The 27,837-nt window shown below is 35.1% G+C and overlaps 1 protein-coding gene across 1 annotated transcript in view; it reads right to left on the bottom strand.

Moving 5' to 3' along the window:
* The window catches only part of CPNE8 (copine 8), a 318,004-nt gene that overhangs the window by 228,526 nt on the left and 61,641 nt on the right, over window positions 1–27,837 (bottom strand). Inside the window, exons 2-4 of the mRNA XM_082419257.1 lie at window positions 15,776–15,816; window positions 14,458–14,504; window positions 9,286–9,314 (exon numbers count right to left, since the gene is read on the bottom strand). Of these exons, the coding sequence (XP_082275383.1) occupies window positions 9,286–9,314; window positions 14,458–14,504; window positions 15,776–15,816 (117 nt within the window). The remainder of the gene's footprint in view (window positions 1–9,285; window positions 9,315–14,457; window positions 14,505–15,775; window positions 15,817–27,837) is intronic.

Here is a 27,837-nt window from a genome sequence, read left to right as displayed (position 1 = left end):
ACTTAGAAACAGAACAGCAAATTAAAACCAAAAAAAGTAGGAAAAAATAAAGATAATTGCACTAATCAATGAAATTCTTAAAAAACTAAATAGAGGTAGCCAACATAGGCAAAAGTGCCTTCTTAGAAAGGACTAATAAAATTGTCAGTGCAATAAATATCATGATTAGAGAGGAAAAAATAAAACACTATGCACAGATAAACCTCTGCTGAGATGGATAAAGGGAAAAAATAGAGAAAAATACAAATTATCAACATCAGAAAGTAAAAAGTGGGGTATCATTATAGATCTTAGAGAAATATATATCTTAACAGTATATTATGAGCAACTTTATGCCAATAAATTTGAGAATTTGGTGAAATGAACAAATTCCTGGAAAAACATAGCATGCAAAATTGTCAGGACAGGAAACTGAAATCGTGAGTAGACAGATAGTTAAGAAAGAAAGTGGGGCTTCCCTGGTGGTGCAGTGGTTGAGAATCTGCCTGCCAATGCAGGGGACACGGGTTCGAGCCCTGGTCTGGGAAGATCCCACATGCCGCAGAGCAACTAGGCCCGTGAGCCACAACTACTGAGCCTGCGCGTCTGGAGCCTGTGCTCAGTAACAAGAGAGGCCGCAATAGTGAGAGACCTGTGCACCACGATGAAGAGTGGCCCCCGCTTGCCACAACTAGAGAAAGCCCTCACACAGAAACGAAGACCGAACACAGCCAAAAATAAATAAATTAATTTAAAAAAAAGAAAGAAAGAAAGTGAATTTGAAATTCAAACTTCCCACAAAGAAATAGTCAGGCTCAGAATTCTTTAGCAGGAAATTCTTCCAAACATTTAACTCAGACATAACGTTAATCTTTCACATATTCTTTCAGAGAACAGAAAAAGAGGAAATATTTTCAAACACATTTAATGAGTCCTATTTAACCTTAAGAACAAAAACCAACAAATTTATGCCAAGGAAGAAAATTTATAGATCAATATCACTCATAAATAACATAATGAAAATTCTAATAAATATTAGGAAAGCATTGTAAGCAATATATTTAAAAGATAATATATCATGAATCAGTTGGATCATTCCAGAAATATATTTGTTTTAAAACTGAAAATCAAGTAATTTACCACATTTACAAAATAAAGAAAAATCATACAAACATCTCATAGTTGCAAATATATGAAAACTTTAGCCTTAATATCAGGAACAAGACAAGGATGCCTCCTATCACCACTTTTATTCAACACTGTGCAGAGGTAGTTGTCAGTACAATAAACATCATGATTAGAAAGGGAAAAATAAAACATTATGTGCAGATTACCATAGTGTATGAAGAAAATTTTTAAAAATCCAAACTATTATTAGTAAGTTAAGCAAGGTCAATTCAATTATCCAAAAAATAAAATGACATTTTATATACTACAATAATAAATAAAAATGAGACATGACAAGTTATATTGGCATCAAAAAATATCTAATCACTAGGGACAAATACAATTAAAGATGTACAAGACCCTTACACAAAAACTATAAAATATTATTCAGAGAAACTAAAGAAAATTTAAATAAATAGAGGAGTATCCGTATTCATGGATTATATCCATATTCATGGATTTTACATACTTCAATTCTCAGAAATTAATCTACAGCTTCAAACCAAATTCAAATCTCACAGTGTGTGTGTGTGTGTGTGTGTGTGTGTGTGTGTGCACTCACACACATGCATGTATTCATGTGTATGTGTATAAACTGAAAAATTCTAAAATTTTGTGGTGATGTAAAAAGCTACAAATATCCTAGAACAGTCCATAAGCCAAATCTGGCCTGCCACTTATTTTGTAAATTAAGGTTCATTGGGGCATAGCCCTAATTAACCATTCATGTATTGTCTATGGCTGCTTTTATGTTACAACAGCCCCAGAGAACATAGGGACCACCTAGTCTAAAATATTTACCCCTGGCCCTTATGTGTATCTTGTCCTTTATAGAAAAAGATTGCTGACCCCTGACCGAGAAAACCTTGAAGTAAAAGAAAATGACTACAAAGTACATACAACTAGTTATTAAGATAGCATAGTATAATACAATAGAATCCTCAACAAGGATTTAATCATTAATCATTAAGTCCTCACATATTTAATCATTTCATTTATGTCAAAGGTCATACGATTTACAATAAAGAAAGAAAATCTCTTCAACAAATGCTCCTGGGTCAATCCGATACCATATGGAATCAAAGTAAATTTTATCTCAAATCATACACAGAAGTTAATCCCAGAGGAATTGTAGGTCTAAATATGAAAGTTAAAACAATAAAACTTCTAGAATATAACATCATCGTGGCCTTCAAATAGAAAAATTCCTTAAACAGAACAAAAGCACAGATCAGAAAGGAATAAATTGATACTACAACCTAAATTAAAATTATGAACTTCTGTTCAACAAAATATATGGTTCAAAGAGTTAAAAGCCATGCTACAACAGGAGAGAAGATATTTGCAAGACATATAAGCAACAAAAATTCCTATCCTGAAGGCATAAATAACTCCTAAAACTCAGTAAGAAAATAGGCAAAACACCTGAACGTGCACTTCATAGGAGGATAGCCAAATGGCCATTAGGCCTATCAAAGGGTGCTCAGCCATATTAATCATCAGGAAGTTAAAGTCCAAACAAGATATCTTTATACTAACCAGAATGGAAATATGTTTTTTTAATTAACAATACAAAGCACTGGCAAAGATGTACTGCAATGATAATGGCACGTGGAAAATTCTAGAAAACAGTTCATCAGTATTTACTGAATATGAAAATATGCATACCCTGTGGCTCAGAAATTTTACTCCTACATGTGCAGACAATAATAATTTACAAATATAAGATCTAAAAGACATGTACTGGAATGTTCTAACCAGTTAATCATAATATTCAACAACTGCGAACAATCCAAAAATCTACCCAGAGTAGAATGGATAAATAAATTGGGGTAAAATAGAAAACCATACAGCAACAAATATGAACAAACTATTGCCACATGCATGGATAGATTCCACACACATAGTTCTGAGTGAAACAAACTAGACACAAATACATATATAATATATGATTTTACTTATATGAGGCTTAAAAATAGGCAAAATTATTTTATAGTGCTAGAATTCAGGATGCAGTTTAATTTGGGAGGAAGAAAGGGCACAAACAGAGTTCCTGGATGCTAGCAATATTCTATTTGTAGATGTGGGGTGATCACATGGATGTATTTGCATCTAACAAATTCATTGTGCTATATGATGTGTACCCTTCATCTGGGTATGTCTTATTTCAAAAAAGAGGTATACTAAAATTAGAACAGGAACACAACCATTAAAAAGTAGGAAATTATGCCATTTGCAATAACATGGATAAATCTTGAGGGCATTAGGCTAGTGAAATACGACAAAGAAAGACAAATACTGTATGATCTCACTTATGTGTGGAATCTAAGAAAACCAGTCATAGAAACAGAACAGATTGGTGGTTGCCAAGGGTGGGGGGTGGGAGAAATATGTGAAATTGGTCAAAGGGTAAAAACCTTCAGTTATAATTTAAAGATAAGTAAGTTCTGGGGATGTAATGTACAGCATACTGACTATAGTTAACAATACTATATTGCACATTTTAAAAGTTCTCATCACACAAAGAAAGAATATATATACACATATATCAAATTATTATGTTGTACACCTTAAACTTACACAATGTTCTATATCAACTACCTCTCAGTAAAGCTGCAAAAATAAAAAATAAATAAAAGCCAAACAGGAAAAAATAGTTCAAGAAGAAAATTATTCTGGATTTGTTTTTCAGCTAACAATCAGAAAAGTTCTGTTGAAGTATAATTCTTGGACTTCCCTAGTGGCACAGTGGTTAAGAATCCACCTGACAATGCAGGGGACACGGGTTCAATCCCTGGTCCAGGAAGATCCCACATGCCGCAGAGCAACTAAGCCCGTGTGTCACAACTACTGAGCCTGTGCTCTAGAGCCCGCGAGCCACAACTACTGAGGCCACGTGTCACAACTACTGAAGCCCATGTGCCTAGAGCTTGTGCTCCACAACAAGAGAAGCCACCGCAATGAGAAGCCCGCATACCGCAACAAAGCATAGCCCCCACTCGCAGCAACTATAGAAAGCCTGCACGCAGCAACGAAGACCTGACACAGCCAAAAATAAATAAATAAAATATAAATCAATTTATTTAAAAAAAAAAATGACATGATACTGAAATTTAAAAAGAAAAAAGAAAGTATAATTCTTGTTCAGTTGGACATAAAATATCGATAGAGCTAAGACTTCAATTTAGCCTTATAAACATAGGCAACTACATTAAGCCTAAACGTCTAATTCTCTATGACCAGAAATATCTGTTAAACTGTTTTATGTCCTTTTCTAAACAGAAAAATTTCAAAGCCAATCTACAGTTGTTTCCAAAACTGGTATGGCTGATGTTAGGAATCCAAATGAGTGTAATATGGTATTTTCCTGAGGGACACACAACAAATTTTTGCTAAAACAGTAATGCCTTAAGAATGACTATACCTTCCGTAGAAAATATTGGTTTTACAAAGTTCTTTCAACCAGATGCCACACAACTTCTCCTCAACTCTCTTCTGTTATGATCCCCTCAATCACAGTGGATACATACAGTAAGAATCCTTCAAATGTCTACTAGAGGAATATAATCTCTACGGACTGAATTCTCAGCAGTATACTGTAATTAAAATCTCTTTTATAAATCAGAAAATAAAACCAAACCAAACAAAAACGTGCAGCTGCTCTGCAGCATGAACCCAATAGTGCAGATGGTGTCAATAACCAAGGAGGACCCTCAATGGTTTAGCAACAGTGACTGCCTAAAGACCATAAGGAGTTTCCTCTTTCCTATATCAATAACTTTATAGATGCTTCACTCTATTATTTCCACAGAACAAAAAAGATAGTATGAAATGAGTATACCCTAAGCTTTAAGAGGTAAAAAGCAAGTTTTTCAATGAATGCTATAATTCAAATTCCTAAATATGTAGTTAAACTTACGATAAAAAGCAGCAGAATAAGCACTGAGCTCTCATAAGTACTTCGCATGCCACGTGAATGTTCTCATATGAAAACTGTGACCTTTGTACCAAATTATCTACAAGGAGGCTTGCAACTCATAAATTCTGAAACCACGATCATTAAGTGTGTGCCCATATTTGAGGGTATCCTCAAATTCCTCCTTTTAACAAATATTAACTGAGCATCTTCTAAGCACAAAAGCCCTATCCTAAATGCTGTAGGGAGGAGCTTGACCTTTAAGGAGCACTGAATTAAGAAGTGAAGTTAAGACATAGAAGAAAATAGGTTCACAAAAAAGTCTTTAATGTTTGTTGAATGATATAAAGTAGAAGGTGACAAAGACAATAAGAAAGATATTTAAGTTATGGGATTTCAAAAAGATGAAAGGAGGAAATTCTAGTTGTGAGGGTTAGAAAAGGCGAACAGGTAAAGTAACATTTAAGCTGAGCTATGAAAAATTTTCTTATCCTTTCTGAATATGTGTGTGTTTACGTATTATACATATATTATTCAGCATGGACATGAATAAATATTAAAACAGCTCAATGTCAATGGAACAGTGCAGAACAGAGACAATGTCAAACCATAGAAATCAGCATTTGGCAGTAGATTTGCCTCCAAAGTATACTCACTGTGGGTTATAAACTTCAGCTTGCTTCATTTCATTATATAACTAACATACGGAATAGGGAACCAACTCTGTAATTTTAAATGTTTAAAAGTAATTCACAAAATAGATGATCTATGGATAACTAAAATTTAACTCAAAGAAGTTAATTGCAACATTTTCAGAACCTCTCAAAGCCAAGTATGTGTGCGTCCTTAGGGACATGACTTTGCTATTTCCATTCACCTCTAAGAGGTTTTCATATTTTCATAATTCATGGCACTTTATCATTTCTAGCTCCAAATTATTATGCACTGAAATATCATTTTAGTTTTAAAAGACAAATTACTTTGACAATTCGCAATCATTAGATAGAATTTTTTGAAGATATGCAGGTAATTGTAATAGTGTCAGATATAATTTTTAAACTGCAGAATACCACTACAGTTGTAAATAATTTTTTATCACGTTATTTGGAGCATTTGTTTCCACATATTTTAAGCTTTTTTTTTCTTTTTTAAATTTCTCCTTACTGTATAAAAGTAATTCATCCCAGAACATAAAATCACGTGGCTAGTGAATACATACTTTTCCAGAATACATCTAAATTCAAATACAAACATGACCACTATATTACTGACACAGTATTGATACCTAAATCAGTAAATGGATTGTATAGTCACACTGAAGTTGCTGGTAAAACTCTTCAACTATATTTTATGCTCCTTAAGGTAAAAATACTGTCTATTTAAAATTTTTTCCACCACTGCAGCTACATGATAGGCACCCAATAAATACAGGTCAAATTGATAAATGGATGAATATATTTTAAATTTTTACTAAAGTATCTATAATGTTGTTTTACTTGTCTAATTACAAATACACTGAGGGTAATTATTAGAGGGGTTCTTGTTATTATTTTGTAAAACATGCTCAATACTTTAAAGATAATGGGAAGAATTGATAATATGAGTGCAAAACTCTTTATGACTTCTATATCATCATAAAATCAGAGTTGCAAGTAATTAGAACTAATCAAGTCCAGTTTTTTTCCTGATGAATTAGTCCAACCCCTGTTTGAATATAAGACAGGACATCCACTATAGTTCTAGCTTCAGGATACTGTTCTAGAAAAACCCATTCTACGGTGGAATACTCTAAATGTTACAAAGGTCTTACCCACAGTGAACAAAATATGCCTTTGTCTCTTCATCTTTTGAGCCAAATTTTTTATTTCCTCCTTTCTTGTTTCAACTTCAAGTAACTGTACCCCCATGTCTAAATCAAAATACTTTTAAGAATTTGAAGACAATTATCATGACTACTCAGAGTCTTTGCATTTTTCAGGTTAAACATTCCTTCATTAATATGACATAGTGTCTACCCCTTTCTTCAAGATGGTAGCCCTCCTCATATATGGCATTTCAATGATCTCAAATGGAGAACTGAAAACAAACATTCCAGATTTGCTCCTACGAGAGCAAAATACAAGGGTATAATTGAATCACATGAAATTGCCAACACTCAACCATTTTGAGCTACAAAAATGACAATTTAATATAGCTCAACATAATAGCATTATCTTCTTTAATGTAAGCATTGCACATCCATCAATGCATCCTCAGATTGCATTAGCTTTTCAGCAGCTATGCAACACCACACCATCATATTAGGTTTGAGGCCAAGTAAATCTCACAGGTCATTTTCCCATCAACTGTTGGGCTTGTACAATGAATTTTACAGAATATTATAATGCAAGAATTTACTTACCTGCCACTTACTAGTTTTGTTATTCTTAAAAATGTATTTTGATCTCTTAGAGAACCAAGGTAGCCTTAATCATATAGTGTTCACTGTGTGCCAGTCATGGTCCAGTGGTTAAAGTTTAATCCTCATAACTACTGTGTGAGCTAGAATCATTAGCATAATTCCCCACATTTCAGATGAGGAAACAGTCACTAAGAGGTCAAGTGTACTCCCTTAACCACTGTATACCATACTGGCTCTCAATATAAAGAAACTGACTTTCTCAAATGATTTGGTGGGGATTTAATAATATATACAGTGTATTTCATTTTTTTCACCCCTTTCCTTGATCCAACTAGTTCAATTAGATGCTATATACAACGGATTTTACCTACAAAATGCTGTCTCCGCATCTGACACTTCCTTTTCTATTCTTCCATACTATTCTCTAGTTCTTAACACTTTTAATTTTTTTGAAATGCTATCTATTGAAATTGCCTCTTAACTGGTATCTCCCCATCTTCGTCCATCTTTTCCTTACCCACTCTATATAATTCTGGGTCCTATTTCTCATCATATTCTCAATTTCTACTTTGTTTTTATACCAATTTTGCATATTATTCCCTCTTATACATTCTACCCCTTCGAAGAGAAAAAAATAAATAAGTAAAATATTCTCTTTTCTGATTTATTTTAATATTATGCCACTTTACCTAAATAGTAGGCCTCTTCTCTTACTTGTTTTTCATTCAGAGTCAAGCTGAAGAAAATATGAATAAAGACCCAAAGATCAATTTATAGAATTTCTTTCTGTTAATAAAACCAGAATGTGAAGTTGGGGTCAGATAAGATTCTGCAAATTAGGAACTATGGAGCCAAATGGCCTGGGCTGAAATCCCCATTCTATTATTTACAACTGGCTAACTTTGGTCAAGTCACTTAAGCTTTCTGTTCTTTAATTTCCTCATGTGTAAAATAAGGATGCTAATGGCATCTACCTCTTAAGGTTGTTGTGCAAACTAAATTAGTCAGTATTCTAAAGGGTTTAGAACAATAGTCATTATTATTATGAAAAACACTGTAAATTAAATAAGAAACTTACATCTCATTGCTTAGGCAATAAGAAAGCCTCGTCTTTAAGGATTTTCATTGGCCAAGATGCCTGGTCCTATACATTATGGATATTTATCTCAGTTCCTTTAACAGTCCCTCAAGCAATGTTGTTTTCTAGACACTCCTGGTAAATGCTCATCTCCATCAGGCCTTTTGCCTATGGTCAGTCAACAGTTCCACTAGATTGTCCCAGGCCTCTGAGAAAGGTAATCTAAAGTGAATGACAAGAGTCAGCATGTCTCTTAGGAAAATAATCAAAGGAATAATTGGACAGAGTAACATGAGAGAGAGTGGCATGGACTCAGGAGAATGTTGTAACAAAGGAGACAAAGAATAACATGTGTCTGAATAAAGGAGGTGGCTCATCTGAGTTTATGAATGAAAATTTATATCACTGGATAACTAATTAAATAAAAAAGGTGTAGGAGAGAAAGTCAAGGATAGCTGCAAAACTTTGATATTTTGGCTGATGATGCCACTAGCTACAAGTGGAGCAAAGAAGAAGCAGGCATAGGGTAAGGATGATGAATTTACATTTGGATAGGTAGAGTTTAAGATAAATATTGAATAACCATATGGAAATGTACATAAGCAATTAGATATGAGAAACTGGTGTTCAGTGTCCCACTGACCCATTATCAGTACAGACTACTGTTGAATTGGTTTAGTCTCCCATGTTTGAGAATAAATTATAATGATCTAATTCTCACCTTCCATCTCACAGTTGACATACCTTGGTAAAATGGCTGGCTGCAAAGCAATCTGTGACAACAAATAGCACAGGTATCACTAGGGAAATCTCGCCAGAAACTGTAACCTCATTAAAACAATGCACTAACTTCCTGGGATAACCAGCAACCACAAGCAGATGGAAATATCTTTTATTTTAATATGCTCCCCTCCCCTCCAATGATCACCTTTGCATTTGAATGCAGAGATACTCTAGAAAATAAGTTAACTAAAGTAATAATTCTAACAATGATAGGCCAAGATAGCAGAGTAGAAAGGCCCTGAGCTCACCTCCTCTCACAAGCACACTAAAATCACAACTATTTGCAGAATGATCAATGAAAAACACTGGAACCTATCAGAAAAGATTTTCTAAAACTAAAGACATAAGAAGGAACCACAAGAGATGGGTAGGAGGCGCAGATTCATGAAATAGTCAAGTTCCATACCTCCAGTTGGTAATTCACAAACTGGAGAATAATTACACTGCAAAGCTTCTCCCATAGGAATGAGAGTTCTGAGCCCCATATCGGGCTCATAAGCCCAGGGTTCCTATATCAGAAAGATGAGTCCCCAGAGCATTTGGTTTTGAAGGCCAGTGGGGCTTAATTTTGGGAGCCCCACAGGAATGGGGGGAATAGAGATTTCACTATTAAAGGGTGAACATGAAATTTCACATGGTCTGGAACCCAGGGCAAAAGCAGTATTTTGATAGGAGCCTGTGCCAGAACTACCTGCTGGTGGTCTCCAGAGAGGAAGGAGGCAACTGCAGCTCACCCCAGGGACAAAGACTCTGATGGCAGCCATTCCTGTAAGCTCCTTCTACCATATGGACAGTGGTGCTGGTGGGTGACATTGTGGAAGCCTCCTTCTAGCTCACTGACACCAAGACCTGGCCCCACCCAACAGCCTGTAGACACCAGTGCTAGGATGCCTAAGGCCAAGCAACTACCTGGGCAGGAACAAAGCCCCACAAATCCACAGACAGACTGCCTAAAAACCTCCTGAGCACACAGCAGCCTCTAAGACATGCTCCTGCTCACCAGAGGACCCAGGATCCAGCTCCCCCCACCAGTGGGCAGAATCCACTGAGCCCTGGCTCTGCCCTCCAGGAAGGCTTCTCTAGCCTCTGGACCAGCCTCACCCACCAGGAGGCAGACATCAGATGCAAGAAAGCCATAATGCCACAGCCTGAAAACCCAGCCTGCCCACAGCAGGACAGACACTGCCCTGACACCCTGTGGGCTCTGGCCCTGGACACTAGCAGGCCAACACGAGCTTCAGAACACTCCAGACCCTGTACCCAACTGTGTCAGGAACCAGCCCCTGCAACATGACATCAGCTCTGGGATCCCTGGGCCCTGCAACTAGATTCCAGGATTTGTCTGGCACTAACCCTAGGACCTGGCATCACCAACCACTGTACTGGCGACAGCCCCAGAGTCTTCTGGATCCTGACTCCATGCACCAGTGAGCCAGCACTTATCCCACAACCCCCTTGGGTCCTCCAGCCCTACCAACCAGCAGCTGTCAGCCTCTGCACAATGCAAGGCATTGCAACCAACTGAACTAAGAGCCAAACAAACCTACCAGACCACCACATACAGCCCACTAAAAAAGAAGGACCCACACAGCCCTCTTAGGGGAAACCCTTAGAGCAAACATGTTGGGTGACAAAAAAGGAATGTGCTGCTGGGACACATAGGACATCTGTTACAGAAGGCCACTTCTCCAAGGTCAGGAAACATAACTAAACTTCAAGTACATGAAAATACAAACAGCACCTCATGAAAAATGAGGCAATAGAGGTACATGTAGCAGATGAGGAAACAAGATAAAACCCCAGAAGAAGAACTAAATGAGGTAGAGATAGGCAATCTATCCAAGGGAGAGTTCAGGTAATGATGTTAAAGATGATCAAAGACCCCAGAAGAAAGACATTCCATCTGAAAGCGACAGAATACAAGTTGCACATGGAACATTCTTTTCAAGTGCACATGGAACATTCTCCAGGACAGATCACATGCTAGGCCACAAAACAAATTTAAGGAAATTTAAGAAATTGAAATAATATCAAACATCTTTCCAACCACAATGCTATGAGACTAGAAATCAGCTACAAGAGAAAAACTGCAAAAAACACAAACACGTGGACACTAAACAATATACTACTAAACAACCAATGGATCACTGAAGAAATCAAAGAGGAAATCAAAAAATACCTAGAGACAAATGAACACAAAAACATTTTGATCCAAAACCTATGGGACACAGCAAAAGCAGCTCTTAGAGGGAAGTCTACAGCAATACAAGCTCATGTCAGGATATAAGAAAAAGTTCAAACAATTTAATCTTATCCCTAAAGAAACTGGAGAAAGAAGAACAAATAAAACTCAAAATTATTAGAAGGAAAGAAATTATAAAAATCAGAGCAAAAATAAATGACACAGAGACTAAAAAAAAAAAAAAATAGAAAAAAATCAGTTAAACTAAAAGCTGGTTCTTTGAAAAGATGAACAAAATTGATAAACCTTTAGTCTAACTTAATAAGAAAAAAAAAGGGAGAAGGCCCAAATCATTAAAATCAGAAATGAAAAAGGAGAAGTTACAACTGATACCATAGAAATAAGAAAGATCATAAGAAGACTACTACAAACAACTATATGCCAATAAAATGGAAACCTAGAATAAGTGGACAAATACTTAAAAACATACAATCTCCTAATACTGAACCAGGGAGAAATAGAATATATGAACGGACCAAATACCAGTACTGAAATTGAATCAGTAATTAAAATACTCCCAAAGAACAAAAGTCCAGGACGAGATGACTTCACAGGTTAATACTACCAAACATTTACAGAAGAGTTAACACCTATTCTTCTAAAACTATTTCAAAAAATAGCAAAGACAGGAAGATTTCCGAAATCATTCTATGAGGCCAGCATCATCCTGATACCAATACCAGACAAAAATACCACAAAAAAAGAAAATTACGTGCCAATATCACTGATGAACATAGATGCAAAAATCCTCAAAAGAATACTAGCAAAATAACTCCAACAATACATCAAAGGATCACACAACATGATCAATGGGATTTATCCCAGGGATGCGAGGATTTTTCATTATCTGCAAATCAATCAGTCTGATACACCACATTAATAAACTAAAGAATAAAAACCATACGATCATGTCAATAAATGCAGAAAAGGCTTTTGACAAAATTCAACATCCATTTATTATAACTCTCTAGAATGTGAGCAGAAAGGAGACATACCTCAACATAATAAAGGCCACATATGAAAAACCCACAGCTAATATCATACTCAACAGTATAAACCTATAAGAATTTCCTCTATGACAAGGCTGCCCACTCTCACCAGTTTTATTCAACATTGTATTGGAAGTCCTATACATAGCAATTACACAAGAAAAATAATAATAAAAGAAATCCAAATTGGTAAGGAAGAAGTAAAACTGTCACTGTTTGCAGTTGAAATGATACTATCCACAGGAAAACATAAAACAGCCACCATAAAACTAGTAGAGCTCATCAATGAATTTGGTAACTTTGCAGGATACAAAAATAATATACAGAAATCTGTTGCATTTCTGTATACTATCAATGAAATATCAGGAAGATAAGTTAAGGAAACAATCCCATTTATCATTGCATCAATAAGAATAAAATAACTAGGAATAAACCTACCTGAGGAGGCAAAAGACCTGTATCCTGAAAACTGTAAGATGCTGATGAAAGAAACTGAAGATGACACAAACAGATGGAAAGGTATACCATATTCTTGGACTGGAAGATGTGAGATATAAATATATATATACACACACACACATATATATACAAAATGGCATATTAGCCATAAAAAGAATGAAATTTTACATTTGCAACAACATGAATGGACTTGGAGTGTATTATTCTAAGTGAAATAAGACAGAGAACGACAAATACTGGATGATATCATTTATATATGGAATCTAAAAAATACAACAAACTAGTGAGTATAACAAAAAGGAAACAGACTCACAGATATAAAGAACAAAACTAGTGGTTCCCAATGGGGAGAGGAAAGGGGGTAGGGGCAATACAGGTGTAGGGGACTAAGAGGTGAAAACTATTATGTATAAAGTAAGCTACAAAGATATACTATACAACACAGGGGATATAGCCAATACTTTATAATAACTATAAATGGAGTACAACCCTTAAAATTTGTGAATCAGTATATTGTACACCTGAAACATAATATTACACATCAACTATACTGCAACAAAAATAAATAAATAAATAAAATTATTAATGGTGAAAAAATGTAATTCTGCCTCCTTGCTCTTACTCCATTACACAAAGTATTTGTATTAGGAAACTGAGTTTCTACTTTATTTTCAAATAACAAGTTATTAACTGTCAAAAAGCAGGTGATAATTGATATCACTTTTAAAACGCTTTAAAGCAATATTTTATAAAATCAGCAGTTGACCTAAAAAAGTGAGAATAAACCCACAAACTTCAATTATGTAAGAATTGGATCACATTAAATTTATGTAAGACTGAGGAAAATAAAAATTCAAGGCTAGATTATTCCACAGAATGATCATAAATGAGCTAAACATTAAGGATTATTAAGAACAAAACACAAAGATTGCTTTCATCAAATTAAAATGAAATAAAATAAAAAAGAAATTCAATCTTTGGGTTGAAGGACTTCCCTGGTGATGCAGAGGTTGAGAATCTTCCTGCCAATGCAGAGGACATGGGTTCGAGCCCTGGTCCAGGAAGATCCCACAAACCACGGAGCAACTAAGCCCGTGCCCCACAACTACTGAGCCTGAGCTCTAGAGCCTACAAGCCACAACTACTGAGCCCACGTGCCACAACTACGGAAGCCTGCATGCCTAGAGCCCATGCTCCACAACAAGAGAAGCCACCACAATGAGAAGCCCATGCACCACAACGAAGAGTAGCCCCTGCTCGCCACAACTAGAGAAAGTCTGCGAGCAGAAACAAAGACCCAATGCAGCCAAAAATAAATAAATAAAAATAAATAAATCTATAAGAAAATTACTAAAATAACTAAAAACAGGAAAGTATCATCTTGATCACATTATAACTTATACCATGTCTTCCAGCACAATTTATTTAAATTCAAATTCTTACCTCTCTCCATTCTTTATTTCCAACTCCTTGTACATACAAGACACAAACTACAAAAGATGAAAAAATAAATATATCTAAACGTTTTTTATAAATATCAGATATAAATGTATCCAAGTTATTTTTCAGCTGTACAAAAGCTATATTAAAATTAGTTCCTAGTTCCTAGGCTTACTCTGGTATGAAAATTGCTAATAAATCATCACATGATGAAAATTTTTTATAAAAAAGCAAGAAACAATATCAGGTCTTTAGAACTTAGCATGTATAGAGCTAGGCATAAAAAAAATAACAATTATTTGCTAATGTCTTCAATTGCATTATGCTACAGATATAGATAAAAAAAAAATTTTAAACTAAGGTTAAACAGTTTGAAATATTTCAGTATGTTACCAGTCATAAGTCAAGCTCTTCCTAGGATACTTACAATGCTCAAAACCATCATAGGAAGGATATCTGGAGCAAATCATATGCCACATTTAATATTTGCAACTCCTATCCTCAATGTTTGTAAACAAGTAAGAAATCCAATGAACCACAAAAGGAAGTCACAAAAAAGGGAGATTAAGAGTTTGGGGTAAAGATTAACAGACAAAAATATCCCACCCACTTGTCAGTGGGTCCCAGGAATTTTTAATACCCACAAATTTTAATGCCTTTTCTCCAGTGACTACCTCAAGAATTCTTCTGTCAAATGACAAAACCTCTCTCCTGTAATTAAACCACACAGGTTCACACATTTGTAGAGATGGAGAGCTGCTGGATATCAGCTTCTATATATTACAAGACTTGGAATCACTACTTGATTTATACATTATTTCTGTTGTTTTCTAATTTAAACTGTCTTTTATTTTACAATTTATCTCCAATTTTCAATATATATAATTAGGAATCAAAAACTTCAGCTCATTCAAGATATTATATAATTCACTTGGTTGTACATGCCTTTATATACTGCATTTATTCACAAAAAAAGGAAGATGATTACTCTGACTTGATCATAAAATTATGGCCCATTACAGTTCTCTTTCCAAGATAATTTCTACCATATGGCCATACAATGAGGTCTACTTTCAAAGTAAACTGTCCTACATTGCAGTCATCTGCATTGTCATCTTATTCTCAAAACGCTAAGGAATTCCCTCTCTTTAGCCAGAGTACTGCCCAGGTAGATGAGAATGCAGGGCCTGAGACTATACTCCATCTTGCTTTCTAGGCTTTAAAACAAATATTTAAATAAGAACTATGATTTTCATATAACTTTTTGCAAAATCAAGTAAAATAAGTAGACTATTTCAAAAAGCAAGTAATAGATACTTACTTGGATCAGATTTAGAAAATGTGTCTCTGTCAAGAAGATTTCTGTTGAATAAAAGAGAAAATGTTATATGAATATAATACCAAAATATTTATATAAATATAAATGTATATATACATGAATGATGACTTGAAAGTTCCAAAAGTTAAATTTGTGCTTCATAGTCATCCTCCATTAATTGGTAATAATTTATAATAACTAAATTACATTTTTTTTTTTAAATTACATTTTTATGTTTAATACTTGTAATAAAAATCTCATGTTTACCCTGTTGTATTGTTCCACCAGGACTACCACTCATGTGCATTTATCTGTACCATGCTTGTTATTTGAAAGGGCTTTTTTCATATCAACCTGATACCCTTTCATATTTCAGGTTCTTAAAAGTTACTCCTTCTATGGAATCACTATACACTGAGAAAATAAAAACACAGTCAACAGAACAGCACAGACAAAAAAAAAAAAAAAAAAAAATGGGACTATGCCTTCAAATATTCCCAGAAAGAAACTATCAGACATGTTTATATTTAGAATTAAGTCAAAGACCAGTAGTCAGAAATCATATTAAAATAATCCTTCTGTCCCCTAAGCAGACACTATGACTCCAGCAATGACTGGCAAACAGTAAATTTAAAACATTTCCATTTGAGAATATACTATGTTATATATTTATAAAGGTAGCTCTCCAGTCACATGGAAATTCTCCAGCCTTTCCTATGTGTCTAGTTTTGCTCATTAAGTGTCCTAAAAAATGTAATTCAGCTCTTTCTTTCAGAGTTCATAAGTCAAGGAAAGATGACAGTGCAAATATTGCAGTGTGCTTGGGACTTAAAAACTATGTTATACACATTTAAAAACAAATAATGTGATTTTGGTGCCTTATTTATCTAAAAAAATAACTAAAAACCCTACAATCTTTAACCACAAATACAAAATAATGGATTTCTATCAACAATAAAGATAAATATTCTTAATCATAGACTTTACTTGCCACATTATTTCTTTTAGCCATTATGATCCATAACATACAGTAGGTAAGGTCAAAAACAAACAAAAAACCTTAGATCCTTTATAATATGAGGGGGAAAAAACTCCATAAACTCTTCATAACTTAGTCCCTGAACTTTGCAATTTAGCTTTCACATTGCTATTTGACAATAAATTTCAGCTATAATTTGATCACATGAATAAAATAGAATAAACCATCTCTGACTAGATTTAATTCCCCAAAGACTACTATACTCAAAGTTATATGATTTTAAAAGTTTGTAAAAGGCAAATATTCTTACATGATAAGGATCACTGCAAAAGACCAGTGATTATCAAAATGCATCATAAAGTTAGGACTGATGACAGGAATGCAAGATTTTTTCCTCCCTAATATCCCATTAGAAACAAAGCACTTTCACATTAAGTTAAAAGAGAGGTATTAAAAAAAAAAAAAAAAAAGAGAGGTATTATTGTGAAGTCTATTGTATAAAAAAAAGAAAATAAGCTGAGGCTCAGAGAAACTGAGTAAATGAATAAGAGCACACAGCCTAGTACAGAATATTCCAATGAAGTCAACCTTTTGAATCTGATTTCCCTGTTCTTTACAAAATGCTACATTGTCTGGAGAAGTCAGGGAGAAACAACTTGTTTTCCTGACTGTTGGAAATGTAGAAGGCCTCCCATTATACCTATTCGTTGAGCCACTAGAGTATGACATAAAATAAATTCTTGTTTATAGACTAATGTGAAGAGACATGCCGCCTATGCTATGAACAAAGAGAACTAGGATAGGAGGCCAAACATAACTGTACTTAGTCACAGAAAAATATCTTTGTTTTCTATATAAAGCACTTAAAAAACACACACACACACCAACCCTCACCAGCTTTTATATAGGAAGGTTACTCTTCCCTCCATGAGGTTGTCTTTTGCTTGAGTTAGGATGCCTTTAACATTATGCCTACAATTTTATAATGGAATATTGAACTTGAACATTATAAAAATCCTGAACAGGTCTTTCTGTTCTATAAACCTTGATGTAGCTAAAACAAGGAAGAGAGCAAACTCCTGAAAAGAAATTATGGAGAAATACAGTGCATTAGTCAGAAAACTTACCTGAAGAAATAACCTAATCAAAAATTTAATCTGTGAATTGCATGAGTTGTTCTAGTAACCACTCATCTCAAATTCCAATTAAAATGTCTGGACTTAAGAGTATGATTGAAATATCATAACTAAAACTAAAGCACAATCAGTTAAACTCTAACCTGTATGAAGAAGTACTAGGTTAATGGAAGAGGCGTATTTTGCATGAAGCCTGAAATAGGAGTAGGTAAGCAAGAAGTTAGTAACACCTTTCCAGGACCATCCAGGAGAAAAGGTTCCCTGACTTCCCCCTTTATAATTCAGTCGTCATTGATATTAGTCTCTTAAAACAGACAGATGCATCAAGCTACCTTCCCTTGATGACAATAGTCAATTAGCTCATCCGACAACACTTCTTACTCTGATTTTATGCTCAACAAGCCACCTTCCAATTTTAAGATGGCTTCTCATATAGTTATTAACACAGAACTGTGCTGAGTGGCCAAGATGAATATTGCAGTTTTCTTGACCATTATAGTTTTTATTCTCAACTGGCATTCCAAGACCCATACTGAACAGCCAGTTAACCTCTTAAAATGACATCTCAGACTTGTCTTTCTCTAACAGGAAAATAGCAATTCCATTTAAACTTCAGAGCAATTCTGCAAGTATTTTTCAAGCAAATATTCTATGCCCAAGACCTAACTAAGCACTAAGCACTAACTAATTAAACATGTTCTCAAATCTCAAGATGCCTGAATTTTACTAAGAGGACAAACTCAGAAACGAATAGCAATATTGGATGGTATATAAAATAACAGTTTATTATGGGGAGAAGGAACAGTAAAATAGAGTAAAATTAATTCAACTACAAATAAAAAACATCAGGTACAATAGTTAGCTCTTAACCAAATTTTTTTTTTTTTAATATACTAGAAAAAAAACAATTTATAGGTATGTCTATATAATAAAAATAGTCTAAACAGGCTTCCCTGGTGGTGCAGTGGTTGAGAATCTGCCTGCTAATGCAGGGGACACGGGTTCGAGCCCTGGTCTGGGAAGATCCCACATGCCGCAGAGCAACTAGGCCCGTGAGCCACAACTACTGAGCCTGCGCGTCTGGAGCCTGTGCTCCGCAACAAGAGAGGCCACGATAGTGAGAGGCCCGCGCACCGCGATGAAGAGTGGCCCCCGCTTGCCGCAAGTAGAGAAAACCCTCGCAGAAACGAAGACCCAACACAGCCAAAAATAATAAAAAAAAAAAAAAAAAAAAAAAGTCTAAACAAATGTATATCTTGAAATAATTGCCTTATTTTTTTAAGGTTAAGTATGCTTTTCTGTTACAGTTATATAATGAGACTTTATTAGTGGAAAACTAAAACTTCTAATTATTCACATGTAAAATGAGCATAACAACACCATCTATTAAGGTAAAGGAGATTTGTAAGTGAGTTAACCTACAAGTTGTAGGCCTGCTCCTAATTCTTTCCAACTCAGTAAATGAAAACAGCTAATAAATATTGTTCTTTGATAGTGTAGTAAATATTGAATTTTTAATTCCTTTAAAAGGGAAGCAAATATTATTATCCTAACACAGATGCATTTTGAAAAAGAAAATCTACTTGGTATATATTATGAATTCTAAAGTTAATAGTTTCACAGTAAAGACAATTTTACTATTTGTGACTTTTTAAAGTGCTAATTTTAAAAAAGCACACAATATGTTTGTTTTAAGGAATAAATCTTCAAACTGAAGGTATGAAGTGAGTTCCAAAAAGCTACTTGTGGCCAGCAGAACTTAGACAACATGTAACGAGGCTCCACTGCTGTACCTGAGTGGAATTGTTCTATTAAATTTTTAATAAGAACAAAAATATAGCTTATAAATAGAGCCAAATAAAAAATTGTTCTATTTAATTTTCCATATGAACAAAAATATAGCCTATGAATAGAGCCAAACAATGCTTTATCATTTTACAAACACAGTCCAGCATAAATTTTCCACATGTGGACAGAGAACCACATCTCTGCATAAATATAACCGCCCCTGAGAATTGTTCTGTATCTATAAACAGAATGACTCTGGGTTTAATTAAAATTTAGGAAATTATTAGAGGACTTTTATTTACCTGTTATTCAACTTAGTCTCAGGATCAACTGACCGCCTGCAAGGTCTTTACTAAATATTGCTTAGGCAACCACAGAACCTAGTTGGCACATAAGCAAATGTCTGTACGAATGAACGCTTTTAGTATCCAATCAAAAGCATCAGCTTTTTCACTTTAGGTATGATGAAGTGTCTTATTGTGGAAAAAAGAGTAGAAGAGGAAGGTGGCATGTTTGACCTTAGACCTTTGCCCTAATAAGTAACCCGTTAACTGAAAAAAACCTGAGTGAGGAAATTATAAACATGCCCCATGTCACTGGGCCATGTTTAGGGCCCTTACCTTGGGCATTATACTGTCTTAAGGACTGGAATTAAGAAGTTCTTGGCATGCATATATATATATATTATATATTATATATGTATTTTTTTAATGCATATAACACACAAAATGGTTTTCCAAGTTTTTTTAAGTAATGACAGGGAAATCAAAACTTGTTTTGAGCAACTGAAAGGAAATTTATCTAATCTTTGGAAGTGACTTGAATGCAATATTTAATTCTCTATGACTCATTTATGCATTATTTTTATTCTTTGAACAAATATTATAGCTGGAAATTTAGCATGCAAATTTAAGGAAAAAAATATTTTCCTGAACCTAAAATTTCTACGGCAAAGGGGAAACACTGTACTGAAAAAGTAAAACTTTAGAAATGAAAAAATTCAAGTATTTTGAAACTGAAGCTTACTAAAAAGCCAGAATTAGCTAGAATCTAAGACACCAAGTAATTCTAAAGGGTAGGATCATTGGAAAGTACTTAACAAGTTTATCAGCTTTCAAGAAAGTAAGAATAGACATTCAGGTTTGAAGTTGTACAAATAGACTAAAATTTCAGCTCAGCAGCAGCCACCTTTCATAGCCTAAGTATACCAGTAGAACTTTATCGTGTATGATATATATTACTCAATGAAAACTAGTAATAAAATAAACTTTCAGTTATTTTTCAGTTTTTGCTGAAAATGGTTGTTTTGAAGTATTTATTAGTACTGTTGAGCTGAAAAGGTCAGTAATAAAATATACAGTTTCAACCTTTGCCTGGGTTGAATTTGGTATATATACTAAAAGAATTTGAGGGGAAGATAATTAATGGTGAAAATTTTTCTGTATTCATCTATGATTGATATTCTTGAAATTTACTTAAAGGAAACTCAGGGCTTTTCACAATCTGACATGTCAGAGCTCTGTTTGCCTGAGCTAAGGTAAACAGAAGAACACTTTGATTTGACGTAATATGTAGGGTTAACTCAAGGTGATACAAGCTTTTAGAAAAAAGATGGGTTTTACAAAACCCAATCCCTGATTTCAGCCAAAGAAGAGAAACAACATTTATGTTAAAAATGGGAAGGATAAAAGAAACTGAGAACAGAATATGAGTCTTCTTAAAAACTTAAAACCTATGTACAAAACTAATTTCATTATATTTTCCACAGTCTTGTAGCCTCTCTATTTCCTATCTCAGTAAGTGGCAAAAATGGAAGGCGGAATTATGGCCCCCCAAACATATCAGGTCTTAATCTCTGGGTCCTATTAATGTGACCCTTATTTAGGGGAAAAAAGGTCTGCGCAGATGTGATTACATTATTGATTCTGTGATGAGGCATTTATTCTGGATTATCTGGGTGGGCCCTAAATGCAATCAATCACATATCCTAATAAGAAGAAGGCAGAGGGAGATTTGACACAGAGGAGACAATGATGTGAACAGAACAGAGAGAGATGTGTGGGCTCTAGCCTTGAAGACCCAAATGATGCAGCCACAAGCCAAGGCATGCCAGCAGCCACAAGAAGCTGGAAAAGAGCAAGGAATGGCTTCTTCACCAGAACCCCCAGAGGGAAAGCAGCCCTACCAACATCTTGGTTTCAGCCAAGTGACATTCTATGTACACTTCTGGCCTCCAGAACTGTAAGAATAAATTTCTGTGGTGTTAAGTCAACAAGTTTGTGATAATTTGTTACAACAGCTACAGGAAACTAACACAGCAACAGGGTTCAACCCATCTCTCTTCCAAGCAAGACTCCAATCATCCTTCCCCTCCATCTCCTTCCACTAATGCCTCCCCCACCTTGGCCTCTGCTTCCAAGTCCCAACTACATCCCAGGCCTTAGAGCTAGCTCTTAACTGGTCTTCCTTCCTCTTGTCTCCCAGTTCATTCACCAAGATGTCTTCAAGAGGAAGTTCTCTACAGTAAAACCTGACCAAATGGCTCCCCTGCATAAAACCCATTACCAACAGAAACTCCAAACTCGTTAACATAGCACTACATACTTGCCACATTCTGATCCCGGCTTTATCTCTAGCTGCACTTCTATCCATATTTCATATCATAGACTCTGTTCCAGATATTTCAGACTTTTTACAGTCCCTTAATCTAATATTGCCTCATATTTCTGTACTATTATTTTACCCTGTCCCTAAAATTTCCTCAGCAACCTCATTTCTGCTGGGAAATGTGAATTCCTCTTTCAGCCTTTCCTCATTGTTGTCCTCTGAGAAGGTAGAACTGATTATTCCCTCTGTCTGCTCCATCATACCCAACATGAAACTATGTCACAAATTCCTCACTTACTATTTATTTACTAAGCTGGGTGCCAGACACTGTGCTGAGCACTTTATTTATTTTTTTGATATTTAGTATTTAAAATTTTATTCAAAATTTTGCAATCTTCATACTCAAAAACTGGCAGGCCTTACCTCTTATAGTGGCATGGCTAATGCCACCACTTGCTTTTTTTTTCTGCTGAGCACTTTATTTATTTATTTTAACAACTTTATTGGAGTATAATTGCTTTATAATGGTGTGTTAATTTCTGTTTTATAACAAAGTGAATCAGTTATACATACACATATATCCCCATATCTCTTCCCTCTTGCATCTCCCTCCCTCACACCCTCCCTATCCCACCACTCTAGGTGGTAACGAAACACCGAGCTGATTGCCCTGTGCTATGCAGCTGCATCCCACTAGCTATCTATTTTACATTTGGTACTGTATATATGTCCATGCCACTCTCTCACTTTGTCCCAGCTTACCCTTCCCCCTCTCCATATCCTCAAGTCCATTCTCTAGTAGGTCTGCGTCTTTATTCCCGTCTTGCCCCTAGGTTCTTCATGACCACTTTTTTTGTTGTTTTTTAGATTCTATATATGTGTGTTAGCATACGGTATTTGTTTTTCTCTTTCTGACTTAACTTCACTCTGTATGACAGACTCTAGGTCCATCCATCTCACTATAAATAACTCAATTTCGTTTCTTTTTATGGCTGAGTAATATTCCATTGTATATATGTGCCACATCTTCCTTATCCATTCATCTGTCGATGGACACTTAGGTTGCTTCCATGTCCTGGGTATTGTAAATAGAGCTGCAATGAACATTGTGGTACATGACTCTTTTTGAATTATGGTTTTCTCAGGGTATATGTCCAGTAGTGGGATTGCTGGGTTGTATGGTAGTTCTATTTTTAGTTTTTTAAGGAACCTCCATACTGTTCTCCATAGTAGCTGTATCAATTTACAATCCCACCAACAGTGTAAGAGGATTCCCTTTTCTCCACACCCTCTCCAGCATTTATTCTATGCAGAATTTTTGATGATGGCCATTCTGAGTGGTGTGAGATGATATCACATTGTACTTTTGATTTGCATTTCTCTAATGATTAGTGATGTTGAGCATTCTTTCATGTGTTTGTTGGCAATCTGTATATCTTCTTTGGAGAAATGTCTATTTAGGTCTTCTGCTCATTTTTGGATTGGGTTGTTTATTATTTTGATATTGAGCTTCATGAGCTGCTTGTAAATTTTGGAGATTAATCCTTTGTCCATTGCTTCATTTGCAAATATTTTCTCCCATTCTGAGGGTTGTCTTTTCATCTTGTTTATGGTTTCCTTTGCTGTGCAAAAGTTTTTAAGTTTCATTAGGTCCCATTTGTTTATTTTTGTTTTTATTTCCATTTCTCTAGGAGGTGGGTCAAAAAAGATCTTGCTGTGATTTATGTCACAGAGTGTTCTGCCTATGTTTTCCTCTAAGAGTTTGATAGTGTCTGGCCTTACATTTAGGTCTTTAATCCATTTTAAGTTTATTTTTGTGTATGGTGTTAGGGAGTGTTCTAATTTCATTCTTTTACATGTAGCTGTCCAGTTTTCCAAGCACCACTTATTGAAGAGGCTCTCTTTTCTCCACTGTATATTCTTGTCTCCTTTATCAAAGATAAGGTGACCATATGTGCATGGGTTTATATCTGGGCTTTTTATCCTGTTCCATTGATCTAGATTTCTGTTTTTGTGCCAGTACCATACTGTCTTGATTACGGTAGCTTTGTAGTATAGTCTGAAATCCAGGAGCCTGATTCCTCCAGCTCCAGTTTTCTTTCTCAAGATTGCTTTGGTTATTCGGGGTCTTTTGTATTTCTATACAAATTGTGAAATTTTTTGCTCTAGTTCTGTGAAAAATGCCAGTGGTAGTTTGATAGGGATTGCATTGAATCTGTAGATTGCTTTGGGTAGTAGATTCATTTTCACAATGTTGATTCTTCCAATCCAAGAACATGGTATGAGCACTTCAAATAAATCATTTTATTTAATCTTCACCATAATCCTAATAAGTAGCAATTATTATCCAAATCTATTAGCCAGGTGAGATAGTAAAATTCAGAGAGGTTAAATAATGTGGACAAAGTCACAAGAATAGTAAATGCTTAAGGTGCATTTTTGTAAATTTTTGACTGATTTATAATTTTGATTTTGACTTTCAATTTTTGTATTGGTTATATTGACAATTTGTCCATATTATTGAGTATAAAATGAAATGAACTGAAAACAGTGTTATCATACCACTCATTATTGTTTTCCAAGCTCTAGCAAATAAATTATAAAATGAAAATAAGACACAGTACAGGAAAGAGGAAAATTATCATTACATGCAAAAGATTTAATTTTGTACCCAGAAGAAGTAAGATAATTAATTAATAAAATCTTTCAAAATTAATAGGATAATTCAGTAAAGTGGTTAGAGGCATGATGAATACATAAAGGTCAGTAATGTTCCTGAGTACCAATTGTTAACAATTGTCCTATCCAATTTGGACTTTTTGGTAGCTATCTGTTGCCTTCAATTACTGAAATATGTGAGGGCTGTGTGATTCTCTTTCACTATCACTTCACTCCCAAATGCTGTTACCATGAAAGCAAGTCTCAGACCAAATTCTGCCAAAGGCACATTCATTAGCAAGTGGGACTCAAAACAGTCGCACAATATGCTCTATGTTTAATCAAGTTCCAGCTCTCTGTGCTTTCAGGCATTCAGAACAGCACCTTAAGGCAGATGTGACAATCTTCTGTTGACAAGATTCATCTAACCTTCTGGGCAAATCATGGTAGAGAATCCTCTAAACATTCTGTGCCCATGACCCAAGGAGTCCCTAGGTTTAGGGCACCACTCCAAAAGGCATAATCACAGGATTCTCTAGGTTCATATGCCCTGTTCACTTGTGCAATATTTCTAGCCAATCTCCATATATATATATTTAATAACAGCTTTACTCAGATATAATTCCCAGACCATACAATTCACCCTTTAAAAGTGTACAATTCAGTGGTTTATAGTATATTCAAAGAGTTATGCAATCATCACCACTGTCTAATTTTACAACATTTTCACCACCACCACCACCACCACCCCTAAAAAAACTCTACCCATTAGTAGTCACTCCCAATTCCACCTCCTCCAACCCTTGGTAACCACCAATATGCTTTCTGTCTCTATGCATTTGCCTATTCTGTATATTTCATATAAATGGAATTATACAATATATGGCCTTTTGTGACTAGTTTCTTTTACTTAGCATAATGTTTTTAAGGTTCATCCATGTTATGGCAAGTATCAGTATCTTTACTTTTTATAGCCAAATAATATTCCATTGTATGGATATATCTCATTTTGTTCATTAAATGATACACATTTGGGTTGTTTCCACTTTTGGCTATCATCCATAATGCTGCCTTAAACATGTGCATATAGGTTTTTGTGTAAACATATAATTTCAGTTCTCTTGGCTATATACCTAGAAGTGGAATTTCTGGCTCATATAGTAACACTATTTTTAACATTTTGGGAATCTGCCAAACTATTTTTCAAAGTAGTTGCACCATGTTACATTCCTACCAACAATGTATGAGGGTTCCAATTTCTCCATATCCTCTCTAGTACTTATTACTGTCTTTTTTATTATAATCACCTAGTGGTGTAAAGTCGTCAATTCACATATCTGATCACCATACACATCACTAGTAAAAAAAAAAAAAAAAAAGTCATTTCTGACATACACAGTAATTACAAAACCCTCTGGTGCTGATCAAGGATAAAAATCATAGAATAGTTTCAGAGTAGGCATTTCTTAAGTGTGAGCTCCCAGTTAGACTGCAAATACTAACACAGCACATCCTAAATATGTAAGATACTGATTAAGATATTTCAGATTTAACACTACAATCTAACACAAACATCTAAATCACACTGCCTCTGTTGAAATATTTTAAAGTAAATTATAGAAAATATAACACCAAACAGAAACAATTAGGGAAAAATGGAAGGAAATGCAAGATACTATTTTTAAAATCTTGGCATGAAGAATACTTTCTACACTTTACACAAAGCTCAGAGAAAATATTAACTTATTTGATAATGAACTCATTTTAAACATCTATTCAAAAATGGTATAATAATAAAAGTTAAAATATATTGTTACATATATAATAGATGATAGATAAAATGTTAAAGCTATAAATATACAAAACATTCTCTAAATTAATGAGAAAAATATAAATACTTCAAAAGAAAAATGGGCTACATAAGTGAATAGACATTTTACAAGAGAAGCAATACAGTTAGTCATTGAACATATTACATGAAGTTCATCCTCACTGTAAGCAGTGACATGAAAATTAAATAAATAAGAATGTCCTATGACAGATAAATATTAGCTGCATGAATTAAGACTCATTTTGTTGTAAGTGACACAAAACAGGGAAATTTATAATGAAAGTATGGAGATGTTTTATGAAGGTAAGTTAAGAATATAACTGACCCAATGGAAAGAATTAAAACAAGGATAGACTCCCAAAGACCTGGTAAATCAGCAGAGACCAGCACCACAAGGCAATAAGCAAGGCTACAGGGACAACAGGAAGCAAGACCACATGCCAGGCCCTGCAGCAAAAGGGCATTACTGGGCAGATAAAGATGGCAGAATAGGAGGACTGAGACTCACCACCTCCCACAAACACATCAAAAATACATTTACATGTGGAACAATTCACATGGAAAACTAACTGGAAACTGGCAGATGAACTCCTATACAACCAAAGCTGTAAGAAAGATTTCCACATAACAAGGTAGGAAGAAGAAAAAGGATAAAGTTGGGACCTCTGGCCCTGAGAGGAATGTGAAAGGAAGAGAAGGTCCACATGGTGGACTCTTACCTGGGGAGCAAGCAGGTCAAGCCACAAATTGGCTATCCCAGTCCTGGGGTCCTTCAGGGAGGAGACAAGCCACCCTGGCTGCTGGAAGAACCATTGGGACAGATAGAAGAGCTAGAAAAGCCTAGACTCTACTCACAAAGAGTGTACCTGTGCTGACTGCCCAATGATCAGGGCAGAGAGGGCTTTACAGTGGTGGCTATCACCTTGTCATACTCCCCAATCCAAGTGAGGCGAATACTCCAGCTCTGCTCACTCCACACCACAGCTTGGCATGAGATCTGAGCCAGCCCTGGAAAAAGACTCAGTCTAGCTATGCAGAAAGAACCCAGAGGCCTAGGTGTAGTGTG

Source organism: Balaenoptera physalus, assembly GCF_965194825.1.
Source record: "Balaenoptera physalus genome assembly, chromosome: 13".
NCBI classification, from domain to species: Eukaryota; Metazoa; Chordata; class Mammalia; order Artiodactyla; family Balaenopteridae; genus Balaenoptera; species Balaenoptera physalus.
Note: the sequence above shows the minus strand (reverse complement) of the source record. Positions and strands in the feature narration are given on the sequence as shown.